Here is a 14,441-nt window from a genome sequence, read left to right on the forward strand (position 1 = left end):
GCTCTGGTCATAGATGTATGGTAATGCAGCAGATGAGTCTACCTTTCTGTGTGTTTCATTTATTTATTTTTTGTTATTTTCTGGTGTGTCATTTTTGTCGTTACAGACGGGCCAGAAAACAGGTTTGTAACCTGCAAAAAGCAGCATGGAGGCCAGTGAAAATGTTACTTCTCATCGGTTACTTCTTTTTATATCTCGTGCTTATTCTCTTTTTTAAACTTAGTATTTAAAAATTGTGGCCCATCATTATTTTGCCCTGGAAAAGGGGCAAAATTAGTGTGTCCACCCTGGTGGTGTATTTCATTCACTGCCTATCAGAGCCAGTCGTAGCTAGAGCCGATAAATACCCATGACTACTGCAAAGTTACCTGGAAGTGAATGATGATTGTCACTCTCCCATTAAATACAAAAGCCACATTTTAGCTGGTGGTAGTTGATTTTTTTGTGCAGCGATAAGGGGGCTTTACTAATACTATACTTTACTAATCAGTCAGACAAAAAATGTGAGGGGCTGCGTTGGTGTTTTATTTTCTTTTTATTCAGATTTGGGTATTAGTAATCACATGAAAAGCAGTCACATCTGTGGCTTTTTGATAGGCAGCAGATCTAAAGAGATCCATTTGCATTCATCTGCAGAGGAACAGCAAACTCCAATAATAACACAATCAGGCAGATTAATTGGTTTGTCAAAGAGCTCCTGTGACTGTTTGATTTAGACTCTGCTGAGTCAAGGACAACCCCTCAAGTAGATTTTTTATTGAGCAGACTTTTATTTGGGAAGCCTGACATCTTGTGTCAAAACTCATCTGATTCCAGCGCAGTCATGATGGAAATATTGAATCCCTCTGCTCTAATTTAACTCCTGTTGAATAACACAACACAAAAATGTAGCAACAGCTGTATGTGACCACCAGTTCGGACTGCGGTTCGCCTGCACTTTATATTGTTATGACAGGCTTTCCAAGCACAAGTTACGGCTGGCTATCTGATGTCAACATCTGTCTCTGTGTGCTTATAAATCCTTGTATTTTTAGGTCATTTCCTGCGGTTGATTCAGATAGATAGAGCTCTCTGTCTGCTAAAATGCAACACAGATTGTTTGGAAACAAAACCTGGTCATATGATCAAATGGAGGTAGCATTGTTTGCGTCTGCCAAAACAAATGAAACCAATATTGTTAATACTTTGTGTTCTTTAACCCTTTGAAACCTGAAGGCAATGAGCAACTTAACAAGAAATGACCCATGGAATTAGTAAAAAGTTACAAGACAATTACTTTAAAATAAGCAAAACAAGAAAATGAAAAAAAAAAAAAGAAGACGAGACAAGGAAAAGACATTAAGAACAGAGTTCCTCCAGATCCTTAAAAAGTCTTAAGGCCTTAATTCGTATTAAATTACTTAATCTTTCAAAAGTCTGACATGGGAAGTAGGATTTTATGATTTTTTAAAATATTTTTTTATTTTGCATTGTAAAATATCAAAATACTTTTGAACATCTTTTTTTTTTTGTTAAACCAAATAGATACTTTTGTGATAGTATAATGTTTTTATTGTAGATAATCTTAAAAAAATAAACTTTTTTATTGGACAAAAAATAGTTGTGTTTTATTTCACAATATTATCTGTACAAAATAAAATTGTCCTTCTTTAATTTTAGTTATTAGAAAACTGGTCTTGTAGTTTGTTCTAAGTGGCATTAAAAGAAACTCTTTAAAGTCTTAAATCTACCTTGCCTTAAGCTGCAGTAACCCTGTATCAGAGGTGCGAAAAGTATACTTTTTTCTGGAATATAATTTTAATGTATAATAATAAGAATTTTAAATATAGTTTGCTGTACATTTTTTTCCCTTTTTTTTGTTTTGTTTTGTTTTTTTGGACAATATCTAATAATCTTCCCACAGCTAATTTCAGATCATTTGCATGTAGCCTTTTACAAATTTTTCTTTCTTTTTAAATTTTTTTCTTAATTTTCTGGACATTTCTTTTTCCTTTGTTTTCAAAAGAAATTTGAAAACAAAGGAAACCACTAAAATCTTAACAGGTTTTAGAGGTTTAAATACTTGTGAAAGGCGTCTGAACGCAACACAATAAAACTGACGTCGATCCAGGTTCTAAAGGGTTAACACCTAATTTTACAGCTTTGTACATTGACGAGTTCCCTCCATGTGTTTGGTGCATGTTATCAATTACTGCCGTTTAAGTATGAGGTTTACAAAGACAAATACTCAGTGTGTGTTCCCTTCATCTGCACAAACAATACTCAGCATGGTCGTTTTACATTCTCTGCTTTTGTTATTGTGTTTTCACTCTTACAAAATAAAAAGAAAATGTCTTTGTGCCTGAAACAACACAAGTCCAGATTGGGGATGTCCTTATCGACAGTGTATTTTGAAGTAATTCCCCAGAGACGAAGTAATCATAATTAGCTAATTAAAGAAGACTTAAGAGAGGGCCAGTGTGAAAGAGTGGCAAAGTAGATTAGTTGGAAATTTGCATGTGTTGATACTGCAGGAGGAAGGAAATGTCTAATGTCTTATTTCTATTTATGGGGAGTGATCTGTTTTCAAGGGCATGCTTGGAGCCAGATGCTGCTTTTAACTGTCTAGCTGTTTGAGGTTGTTACACAGGAAATCTCCGTCTTAGATTATTGGTTTATGTCTGAATAAAAGGGAATGCAGCAGCCTTGGGTGAAAGCAAACCCTGTATGTGCATCGGGCACATTTTTAAGCACATCAGCCAGCAAGCAAAAGGTTTGCGTAAAACACCATCCCTGGTAATTACATGAAATCGGAGGGATTGTTCATTGTCCCGGGCTTTGTGATCTGGACATTGTCCCGGTCTCTTCTGGCTCTGTGCCAGCTCAGGGTCTTACAAACAACAGTGGGGGAGGGAGCCCGTAATATGGAAATGGCATTAATTACGGAGCCTATACAACAGATGTGACCTTCAGCCTCCACTTCAGCATAAATACTCATCTCATGAATGAAGAACGGCTCGAATATGAAATCATTTTGCAGTGCTTGCCCTGTAAATATCATTTTTCGTATTCTTTCAATCTTTATCTGAACACTCATGTATAAAGTGGTTCACTGCTGTGTGTGTGTGTGTGTGTGTGTGTGTGTGTGTGTGTGTGTGTGTGTGTGTGTGTGTGCGTGCGCACTTCACTAACTCAACTCCCAACAGCAGGTAATCTCATCTTCTCATCAAAATTTTCAGATAATCTAAATCCTACCAAAATAGCCTTGAACTAAAAACCCTCAAACCTCCACGGCCTCGGCATTCCCCAAATCTCCATCATTAACTTGTCAGAAAGCAGCATTTACTGTCTCTCCCCCAAATCTCTGTCAGCCCCGCTGGCGGTTTGAACACCAGGCTGTCGAGTCCGGCGCGCTGCGCTGATTAACATATTAACACGTCTTTTGTTTCAATTTTCCAGCGCCGGCCCCAAAGGAGACAACATCTACGAGTGGAGGTCGACCATCCTGGGCCCCCCGGGCTCCGTGTACGAGGGAGGCGTCTTCTTCTTGGACATCGCCTTCACGCCAGACTACCCCTTCAAACCCCCCAAGGTCAGCAGCCTGCAGACATAACTGTTACAGTGTTTGGATGTTTGAATAGCCGACCGAGTATGAGCTTCCTGCACAGCGTCTGGGGAAATGTCGACAAAATATCTGGGTCATTTAATGAAGAGATCGTGAAGCATTAACTGTATTAACATTTTCTTCCATCGCAGACATAGTCAGTTTATATTTGATATTTTTTGTGTGGAATAATTTGCAGTTGCAAGTGACTAGAGCTGGGAATTGTTTAGGAAATTTCCAAAACACCAATATCAGTACCCTCAAAGTGATGCCGATACCAATATAGTTCTCCGTTCCTTTGATATGAGGGCAGTCCTGACTATCACTTTTTGATGAGTACACAAGTCTGACTTTTTTGAAGCATGAGTTTTCAGTCAGTTTCACTAAATTAACATGACAGTAAGCCACTTTGTTTGCATTCAGGTTACAGCAACTTTGGCCATATAGCAAGAAAAAAGACTATTTTGCAAGAAGTCTACGCTTTTACTTACAGTATTCAAGTGATTTGACAAGCTCATTGTAGAGTTGTGATACACCAAGCAAAAGGGGTAGAAAATGCTCACATCCACACAAAAGTACAAGCAAAAGAGAGAGAAAAGTCTGCACACTTAAGCTCCCCTTGCAGCTGTTACTGAGTAACTCACGAGTGACGTTTTCGAGCTGCATGCTCTCCTTTAGAGTTGTGATACATGCCATTTCCCTTTAGCATATCATGGACACTGGATCAATTCCATGATTTTTTCAACATCTGGCAAGCCTTTATGTGTGGTCAAACTGTTCCAGTAGTGACTGATGTTAGATGAGAGCGAGTCAGTCACAAAGCTATCACTTTTTTAATTGTCCTTTTCTGAGAAAGCTGTTTGATACTGTACACTTTAGAGTGGCCTTTTATTGTGAGCCCAAGGCACACCTGTGTAGTTATGATGCTGTTTAATCAGCATCTTGATATGCCATACCTGTTAGGTGGATTGATTATCTTACTATCAAATTTACAACCAAAATTAGAGAGAAATATATTTGTGGAGTGCATAAAAAGTTGTAGATCTTTAACTTAATCCTTTGAAAATTGGGAGCAAAAACAAAAGTGTTGCGCTTAAATTTTTAACAAACAAAAGACCAGTTATTTATCCTAGCACCCATTTATCTGACCTGAAGTAATCAACATTTTTACTTTCAAACATTTTGGCAGCTTCTCTGCATGCTGAACTGCTAACTTTATCAAAAACGCAGCGCTTGACTTGGACGCACCACAGTATATATCAGATGTAGCTGCAGAAGAAGCGGGCCAATTGCACATCGCATTAAATGTAAAAATGCCTATGGTGATCGGCTGCAAATAAATAGTCTTTTTTTTTAGATCTTGGTACAGAATTGAATGCAGGTATCGTTTGACTGTGGAAGTTTGGATACTACTTGACACTGCGTTATTTTAGTCGCTACATTAAAGCTAAAGAGTTCAGATATGCAGCCTTAAATATGGATAAATGGATGTCATTACCTGTAGATACAGATAAACCTCAGTATTTATCTTCAGTTGCGTCTCTGGCTGCCTGATACATTTTTTCGGTATTCTCTGTATTATAATCGCTTTAACTTTGATTTTAGTTCTTTTATTTCGAGAAATATTCACATTGTTTTGAAGAGGTGATTCTGAAACTACAAACTGGCACGTTTTCCTCTGGTGTGCACAGTCTGTCTGCTCTCCCATTAATATTAGGCACATCAGAACAGACTCTTATTTTCTTACATCATATGAGGCATGGTTTGTCAGTTTGTCTAGCAGTTCTGTGACAGACTGGCAACCTTTAATGCTTGTAAAAATCATAGTTGGCCAGAAATACTCAGGGTACCCAGAGGCTGTCTGCACTCTCAGATTGTGCAGAGAGAAGCACTCAACTGTGTCTCGACTTCACCAGAAAGCTGCTTAAGTCCAACTTCAGTGACTGGCTGTCCCCCCTCAGGGACGAGCTCACAGGTCGTCAGAAAAGAGCTCAGACAAACCATCCTGAGACGTCCAACGAAGAGATACAGATCAGCAGTTCCCTACATGTGCAGAATCCTGAATGACAGCAGATTTTAGGCCACAGATTTATGGTAAGAGATAGATAGCTGCAATTGTAAATTTGGGTGTATTTGTAATTCTACACCTATTTTAAATGCCGAGGTCTACTTCGTATTGATGTTTCATAGAAACAGCAGTTTTTAGTTTTTGATGATTGTTGAACCTGTGATCAATAACAAAACTAAAAACAGGACAAAACAAAAAAGTAAACTTAACTAACTGATTGAGGGTTTACCCTTCATCATGCCATGTGTCTGCTGGATCAGGCTCAATCCACAAGCTGTTTTCATAGTGACAGTTTCAATGTCCACAGCTGAAATATGATGTCATGGCACAAGGTTTTTTGTTATTTTTACAAGTTCACACACCTGGCAAGATGCGGATGAAGGGCTGTTCACCAAAATGTTTCTAAATCATTATTTTTACAAGTTAGACAGTGTTCAGGAGTTTTTCTGCAAGTTGTGTTTAGCTCGTCCCTCTTTTATGCACCTGTTTGGAAACACGTGTGAAGTATTCTTTTGTTCACATTTTATATACCAAATAATCCTAATTTGATAAAACAGCGGACAGCAATGGATTTCTGCTCAAAATGTCCTTCACTATGATCATAAGTAGATTTTTTGCTGTAACACAGTAAAAATCTTCTCCATTAAACTTCTCACAAATGAAATAAAAGTTTTCTTTCAGGTTAGCTTGAATTTAAGTTATTTTACTGTACAGTTTTTGAGAAAATTAAAGGGAACATTAGTTTTATTTAAGTTACAACATTTAGAATTTCCTCATATTTGAACTGTTAAAACACAAATCCAAATACTTTTGCTGAAATTTTCAGAATTTTCGGAACAACCCAAGTATCTTATTTGAAGAATTTTAATATCTTACAAAAAACTGAATTGAAAAGTTGGCAGTCTGCCTGCGGTGGAGGTGCCAAGAAAGGAGAGCAAATGCACCAAATGGTGCCGTACAAACATTTTTTGGTGCAGATTTATTAAATGGTGCATTTGATTCTAAAAATACATGCAGCTTTGCATGTACATAGAAAAGGAGTATTCTTAGCTCTGCATCTCTCTAATTAAAAAAAATGTCTGAGACCGCAAATAACCCCAAAAACAAAACTTATGTTGTGTCTTTTTGTTTTCTAAATAAAATCTACAGATAAACATCTCAGCTTCACGTAGGTAAAGTCCTCACACACATTTCATGTACTGCTGAATCTTGAAGGGCGGTGATGACCTACTTTAGTTCAAAATATGTATATTGTTGTTGTTGTTGTTGTGGGAGGTGTAACTGGAAGTGGTTTTATTTTGTTGTGTTCATCCGTTCTGTACACACGACATGTCCCTCCTCAGCTGTTTACCCAGATGTTTTTACAGTTTTTCCTCCGTTAAAGGGTTTTTTTATGGAGTTCTCCTTATCTGCTGTGAGGGTTGAAGGACAGAGGGATGTCATGTGTTGTAAAGTTTTATGAGGCAAATTATGATTTGTGATATTTGACTTTATAGTTTAAATTGAATTGAAATTACTATTTCTGCAGCCCTTTGGGGCATGCTTTGTGATTGGCCTACATTGAACTTTGACTTGATTAATCTGTAAAGCACTTTGCGTTGCCTTTGGGTATGAAGTGTGCCATATAAATAAATTTGCCTTGACTTGCCATGCCTTGGTGAGAAAACTGCAGCATAGACAGATTTCACTAAGCTAATAGCCACAAAATAACCTTTAATGGGCAATAAAGTTATGCAAGTATTATTTATCTTTTTGTTGCCCGATCATATTGTTCCATTGTAGCTCCAGTAGTAAATGTTTCATGGCCTAGTAACCGTCTGCGGCCTGGGGATTGGGATCATGCGCAGGTGTAGAAAATGAATGAATAGTCAGACTGATGCAGTGTGACTTTTACGCATGTCGACGGCAGCGTAATGTGGGAAATAAGACAGCAGAGCACATTAAATCACACTGGTGTTTTGTCAGCAGCGCTGCAGCTCTTTGACTCTCAACAGCTCAGTTAGCGCTTTTCTTTTATGAATCGGCGTGATTCAAGCTCAGAATCTGCCAAATCCTGACCTGTTCGGTGCTCAGCGTCTTCTTGTTTTTGTGATGTTGTCTGCAGAGTGCTCTAAGGATGTCGAGTGGATGTCATTATTGAACACGCACACTGTCAGGGCCAGTGTCCCCTTTGGTTTGCAGTGCACCCTATTACCCTTTCACTTAGCTTTCCATTTTCCCTCCCCGCTTTCTGTTACGGACACCCCTCCCTGCGCTCTCTCGCCCTCTTCTCTCGCTCTTTCTCGCTCTTTGTGCTGTGTAACCACCAGCTCCGTGTTTGACAGCAGACTCAAACAAATCCGCAGGCTCCGACCCAGCTTTCTGTTGCCAGAGGGACTTGAGTGTTTCCGCCCCTTCCAATACCTCCTACCCCTCCGACACACTGTGATCTGCAGCCAAACCCCCCTTCACACACACACAGACACACACACAGACACACACACACCAAACCCTTCGGCCTGTAGCTGCCACACACTCCCTCACTATAGAAACGCTTCAGTGGAGCTCAGTCGCTGAATGCACTCAGACTGAGGGCTTGGGAGTTTTGGACCCAGAATCCCACTTTTTCAAATCTCAAGACTCTAAAAGAGAAACAAGAGCTGACAAGTTTGCCAGGTGGAAGCCTTTCTGTTTCTGAGCCAGAAGAGGAGCTCTGTGTCTGCAGAGGAGGTGGAGGGGGGTCGCTTATTTATACCGTCCTGCCCCCGTGTGATTTTTGGGAATGCCAAGGCTCATTAGAGGTTTCCTCCGGAGGGTCAGGGTCAGGGGGGCCAGATGTTGGTGATTGGAGCAGTGGGGGCAAACCGCGGTGTCAAGTGTCAGAACCAAACAGATGTCAAGCTCAAATGTGAGCCGAGACAGACGACTTTGCCAGCGGTAGGTCGGTTGTTCAGGGTGTTTGAGGTGAGCACAGTTTGAGCGTTAATTTAGTCAACATGTAATGAGCAGGGTTCGTACAGTCAGGAAAAACCCGAGAAGGTCATTGAGTTGGCAAATAGTAATTTCCAGGCCTGGAAAAGTTTTGGAAAACTAAATATACAAAGGCGTGCACACTGCAGGGCTTCAGTTATTACATATTTAATGCATTAAATTAGTGATTATTTAATGCATTAAATAAGTGAATATTTAATGCATAAGTGATAAGTGGATCCCTGCTGTGTGAGAGACTTTTATTTTTGCCTTTTGACTATTTGTTCATTTTTGGGTCAGCACCTGCTCCATATTTAGATCAGATGCTTCTGCTTCTAGAAAACAAAGTATACCCTGAAAGTTTTGGAAAAGTCATAAAATTTTGTTTCACAAACCTGTATAAAAACACGTGATGCGTTCAATGACTGTCAGAAATGTGAAAATCATTTAATTTAAAAATTATTCCTGTTTTTACAGTATCTGGCTGTGATACATGGAGTAATTTGTGTGATTTTTAAAGAAAGAGAAGGAATGTTTTCTTTAAAGAATCCGCAAAATTTAAACAAAGGCTTTTTTTTCTTTTGCCAAAAAATTTAAAGAAAGAGAAAATTCTCCAAATTTTGTAAAAGTTAAGATGCCTGCAGGTTTTGAAGGCATATTTTCTTTAAAAATCACCAAAAACACGCCTTCCAAAAGCATGTTTTCTACAAAATCAACAGAAAAATAAATACAAAATACCTTAATTTCAAGTTAAATTTCCTCCCCTAAGCAGAAATAAAAACCAAAAGTCCCGCCTCAGTGCTTAAAAAAAATAATTTGACATGCCGCCTCTTTTTGCATCACCCCCTCCCCTTTCATAAATGATGAACAGTCCCCAAGCTATCTTTAAATATTTAGTTCTAAACCAGTTCTAAATTCATTATTTTTTAAAATAATATATATTTTAAAAAGCTATAATATAGTCATGAAAAAGAACCGATAAGGAGTACTGATGGTTGTTTCAGAGAATTTATGATCTTAAAAATTTGCCTCAAAGTCATGAAAAAGTCCTGGAAATGTATTGTTAAAAATGTGTGTGACCCTGTGTGAGTCAGTGTTTGAGGCTGTGAGGTTCGGGGAGCCTGTTTACTGCGACAAGTCAAGGAATTAATTTACACTTGGGTGCTGGGGTCCAGTGTTCAAAGTGACAACAAAACTGTTGTTGTGGTGTTTTGATTTGACGCCATGCTGCCCTCTGTTGGTCGTTCTCATTCAGTAAATTATCAGGAGAACTGGAGGTGTGAACTCAACGCTAGAAGGAATAAATGCTGTTTTCAAGCCGTGAAAAGAAAGAAAACAAAACACTAAATATATAATGTTTCACCGACTGCAATATAGAATACAGTCTTCTTTATATACTGTGCATTTGTGGCTCCATGCACACTGAGCAACAGTGACAAATGGTGTTAAATGGCCCTCAGTGGAGCAATCGAGCAGGCCCATTACAGCGGTGCTGATGCTGATACATTAGCTTTAATGTGAATAAAAGAGAAAAAGGAGGTGAAAGGCCCACAGCAGCTTTTAACTGTCCGCCATGTCTCACCTATTATTACTCCCTGTTATAACAAGCTTCTCAACCTGCAGACTACACAGAGAATAGGCTGTCTTTAAGCGTTTTAAACTAATTTCCTGAAGATATCCCTTAATCCTCACTGAGTTTTTACATCATCTACATATATTAATGTGAGTAATTAAAGCCTGTTTCATTATTCTCTCTTTAGAAGAGGCTCTAAGACAAAACATTAGAGAATTAAATCGAAAGGTTGCATGCTTTGACTTCACTTGTTTCCTGGTTATTTATCACAAAGTGTTATTTTTATATTATTTGTCTATTATTTATTCAGTACAGAATTCTCTTTCTCTCTTAAGATAACCGTTTCAGTAAAGTGCTGAGCAAACAACAGTAATTACAAATTCACATCTTTTTTTCTGTATTTTCTATACATGCAGTTCCCACATGTTGAGATTTCTTTTTAGCACCAGTGACTATGTGTTTTTCACTAAATATTTGTTTTGCCCGTATTTAAAAAAAGACAATATTTCTACTAAGCTAAAAGAGCAAATATGAATAAGCAATTTGCGAAAGCCGTAGTTCGCTTCTTCCTAATAAGTGTCGACCTGAGCATCCTGGTATGCGCTGAACCTTAATTCATCTTTAATTTAACTTTGATTCATTGTTACCCTGCACAGGCTGGGACCTAGGAGAGAGGCATAGCTGTGCACGGGGCTTTCTCTCTTTTTTTTTAAAAAATTCCTGCTAAGCTGTTCACATGGCTAATGAAAATTATTATTCCACTAATATTCCCGTGAACATACAGCCGTGCATACTCTGATTAACTTACCCTGACATGTTGTTGATCGCGTCAAAATATGGAAAAGTGGAACAGTCGGAGCGGCTTGTGCCATTTTGCTCAAAGCTTTTGACAAATGTTGAACTTGTTCGACTGTGTGAACTCAGACTTCCGCTTTAAATCAATTAAACATACATGCAAACACCCACATACCTAAAATCAAATATCTATTGTTTTTTACAAGGAAGATAAACAAGGAAAAAATAAATATTAAGTAACCAAATAAATAAACAGTAGCCCCTGTAAACACCTGGTGACTGTCAAACCCCCTCTTTATCTCTGTGCCTCGTAAAAAATCATGTTTTTATGCATTATTTTAAACTAGTTTATGTTTTGATATTATTTTAGCTCCACATTGAAACTGTTCAGTAGTTTCTCTCCACAAATTGATATACATAAACCTCTTTGGGTTGTAAGGACCCCCGTAAGTTTTGAAATTAAATTTTAAATCTTTTTTCCCTTTCTCTTGTCTTTTCTTTAACAAAAACTCTCAAAAATGTTTTCACAAAGTTCTCTACAATAATCATTCAAATCTTGACCATGCACAACTTCAGTTAATGTCAGTACTCAGATTTTCTACATGTAATTACCCTGTACCCACCCCTGCCCACTGTCTGTATGTCACCTGTGGAGTTTTTTAATTTTTGTTATTGCAAATAAAAAGAAAAAAGAAAAAAAAGTTAAAGTTTAAGATTGAGTAATAGTTGAACATATAATGTCGTGTTCATGTAAACGTACCGAGTATCACCATTTTTAAAAGTCCTGATTTCTTGTCTTTGTAAAATAAGATATTCTCTGTAACCGTAGTGTTTTTCTGTGTCTGCAGGTAACATTTCGTACGAGGATCTATCACTGCAACATCAACAGTCAGGGGGTGATCTGTCTGGACATCCTGAAGGACAACTGGAGCCCCGCCCTCACCATCTCCAAGGTGCTGCTGTCCATCTGCTCCCTGCTCACAGACTGTAACCCAGGTAAGACCAGCGTCCCCACCGACCAACACTTCCTGTCAGGAGACCTTTATGTGATGCAACTCAGAGTACTTGTTCTGTTCAATGTTTATTTTTATTCGAGGCCAAATTTCAAGTTGACACACAGTCAAAAATAATGTTTCCAGATTATTAACGGTGCATTAAGTTGGCCGTGACCAATTCAAACCCTCATTGTTTGACGACGCCGGCCAACACTGACAGATCTTTGGCACAAGTCTGGAGTTGTAAATAATAAAACCACATTTTCACAGAAGAGAAAAGCGAGTGAGCTGCTCAGAGAGGAGAGCCACAATAAAAAACGAATGAAAAACTAATATTATAATATAAATGACAAACATATTATTTGGAGTTAATTTTTTTGGCTTGAAAACAAATGTCGTGCTTGAGTGCAGGCTGGAAAACAAGTATAAAAAACAGGGAATTTGACTTGGTGAAGCAAAATTTCCTCCTTTTGAAGATGTTAGATGAGCGTTTTGTGGCGTCTTTCATGCAGAATTCACTATGATTTAGGTCTGAGAATAATGGAAGTTCAGCAAATAAACTTGCAAGGCGGAAGTTTTATAGTCACTTTACGGCTTTTGCACAACTCTCTGCAGACTTTGCTGTTTCTGGAGGGGCTGTCTTTGCCTTCAGTCTGATTAACTGGTTAGTGATGCAGCCGAATTTGATACAGTGTAATCAAGTCTACTTGAAGGTCGTCACACCGTCATAAAATCAAAAACTGCATCTGTCATCGAGGCAAAACTCTTTATGGTTTGGACTCAACATGAATCTGGTGGATGGTTTAATGATCTGGAATCAAATCGAATTGCTTTGATATCAGTCATTTTAACTGTGGAGGGAAAATTTGATAAATCACTTATCAATCGTAGCAACAGCTGTTTTGTTTTTTTATTCTAATACTATTTATATAACATTATAATGACACACTCAAATTTGTAAAAGGTAACTGTCGTGGAAGAAATCTTTACTCAGATTCAGCTAAAATCTTTACTTATATTCCTTTTCCACTTATGTTTTGCGTCCATCCGCGTGGCCGAGGGGGCGTCTACACAGCACAGTACCAAAACAAACCAACATGGAGGATACAGCAGTCTATAGTAGTTTAGAGTAGATTATAAAATATCAAGATATATATTGTGTATAACGATATATCGCCAAAAATACTGCGCTATTTTGTGTAGGCTCTACACTACAATACTATGTTCACTATGTTCATCTATGGACTGCTCCAGCAGAAATTTGATCATTTTTGTGATATAACTCGGATTGTCCTGCACATACGTTTACTTCATCGGGGCCTGAGAGGTTAAAAATGTCTTTTTTTAAATAGTCAGTACACAGTTTGTGACTCCTGCTCAGGCGGTTGATCACACTTGATGATTTCTCTCTCCGTCTCTTGCTTTCTTTCAGCCGACCCTCTGGTGGGAAGCATCGCCACACAGTACCTGACCAACAGAACAGAGCATGACAGAATAGCCAAGCAATGGACGAAGAGATACGCCACATAGACTCCCGGCCCTCCCCCTCCTCGACCCCCCTCACCCTCCACTGTACCTCTCTACCTCTCTCTCTCACCCTTAGTCTGTCAAAGCACACTCACTAAGTGCAACGGTATACCTGCCCTCCTCCTCCTCCTCCTCCTCCTCCTCCTCCTCCTCCTCCTCCTCTTCCTCCTCCATCCCAACATTTTATCTACCTTTTCTGTGTAAAAAAAAAAAAAAATCAAACAAGACAAAAAAATGTCCTTTGTTCCTTGTTGACTTGAAAGCTTCTTTTTTATACAAAGAGTAGATTGGGATTTTTATTTTCCAATATCTGAATGTTGGAAGTATTGTATTGGAGAAAAAAAAACACAGAATATTATAAATATCATACGCATTGTCCTCCAGCTATACAGTATGTATTCTCATTTTCTTAGTGGCACCTGGAACAAACATGCAGAATATATGCTTTTTACTTTTTTTTTGTTTTGGTTTTTTGTATTTGTCATCAATATGTTATCTGCATGGAACAGGAAGGTTTGCGTCAATGGATCCTTCATGCTTTTTAACTTCCTCTGATTTTGTTTGTACTGTATGTATTTTTTCAAAGGCTTTTGAGGCAGACCACAAAAGTATAGGTCTGCCTGTGAAAGAGGCAGGACTTGTATATTTACTGGCTACCCGCCACCTCTGCAATTGCAGAGTGGTTTGTTGTGCACTTGTATTACTGAAGCACCCAATAAAACACACTGTGGTTGGCTTGTGAGAAAACGCTCGGCTCCGTCTGGGATTTGTGTTTGACGACAGCCTCAAATATTCACACCTCTTCACTGATCCTCCGTTCACTCAGCAGCGGCTCAGAAATGCTTTTATGTGTCATTCACACCTGATTGTTAACACTTAGTGAGGGTTTATACAGTCATGGAAAACCTGGAAAAGTTGTGGAATTTGCAAATAGTAATTCCAAGGTCTGGA

General features: G+C 38.5%; 1 protein-coding gene across 1 annotated transcript in view; it reads left to right on the forward strand.

Moving 5' to 3' along the window:
- Nucleotides 1-14,237, forward strand: part of ube2e2 (ubiquitin-conjugating enzyme E2E 2) — a 38,891-nt gene extending 24,654 nt beyond the window's left edge. Inside the window, exons 4-6 of the mRNA XM_042490250.2 lie at nucleotides 3,439-3,571; nucleotides 11,817-11,964; nucleotides 13,396-14,237. Of these exons, the coding sequence (XP_042346184.1) occupies nucleotides 3,439-3,571; nucleotides 11,817-11,964; nucleotides 13,396-13,493 (379 nt within the window). The 3' untranslated portion in view covers nucleotides 13,494-14,237. The remainder of the gene's footprint in view (nucleotides 1-3,438; nucleotides 3,572-11,816; nucleotides 11,965-13,395) is intronic.
- The last annotated feature ends 204 nt before the right edge of the window (nucleotides 14,238-14,441 follow it).

The sequence above is a fragment of the Plectropomus leopardus genome, chromosome 11, assembly GCF_026936395.1.
Source record: "Plectropomus leopardus strain MGB_pleo_1.0 chromosome 11, ASM2693639v1, whole genome shotgun sequence".
NCBI lineage: Eukaryota > Metazoa > Chordata > Actinopteri > Perciformes > Serranidae > Plectropomus > Plectropomus leopardus.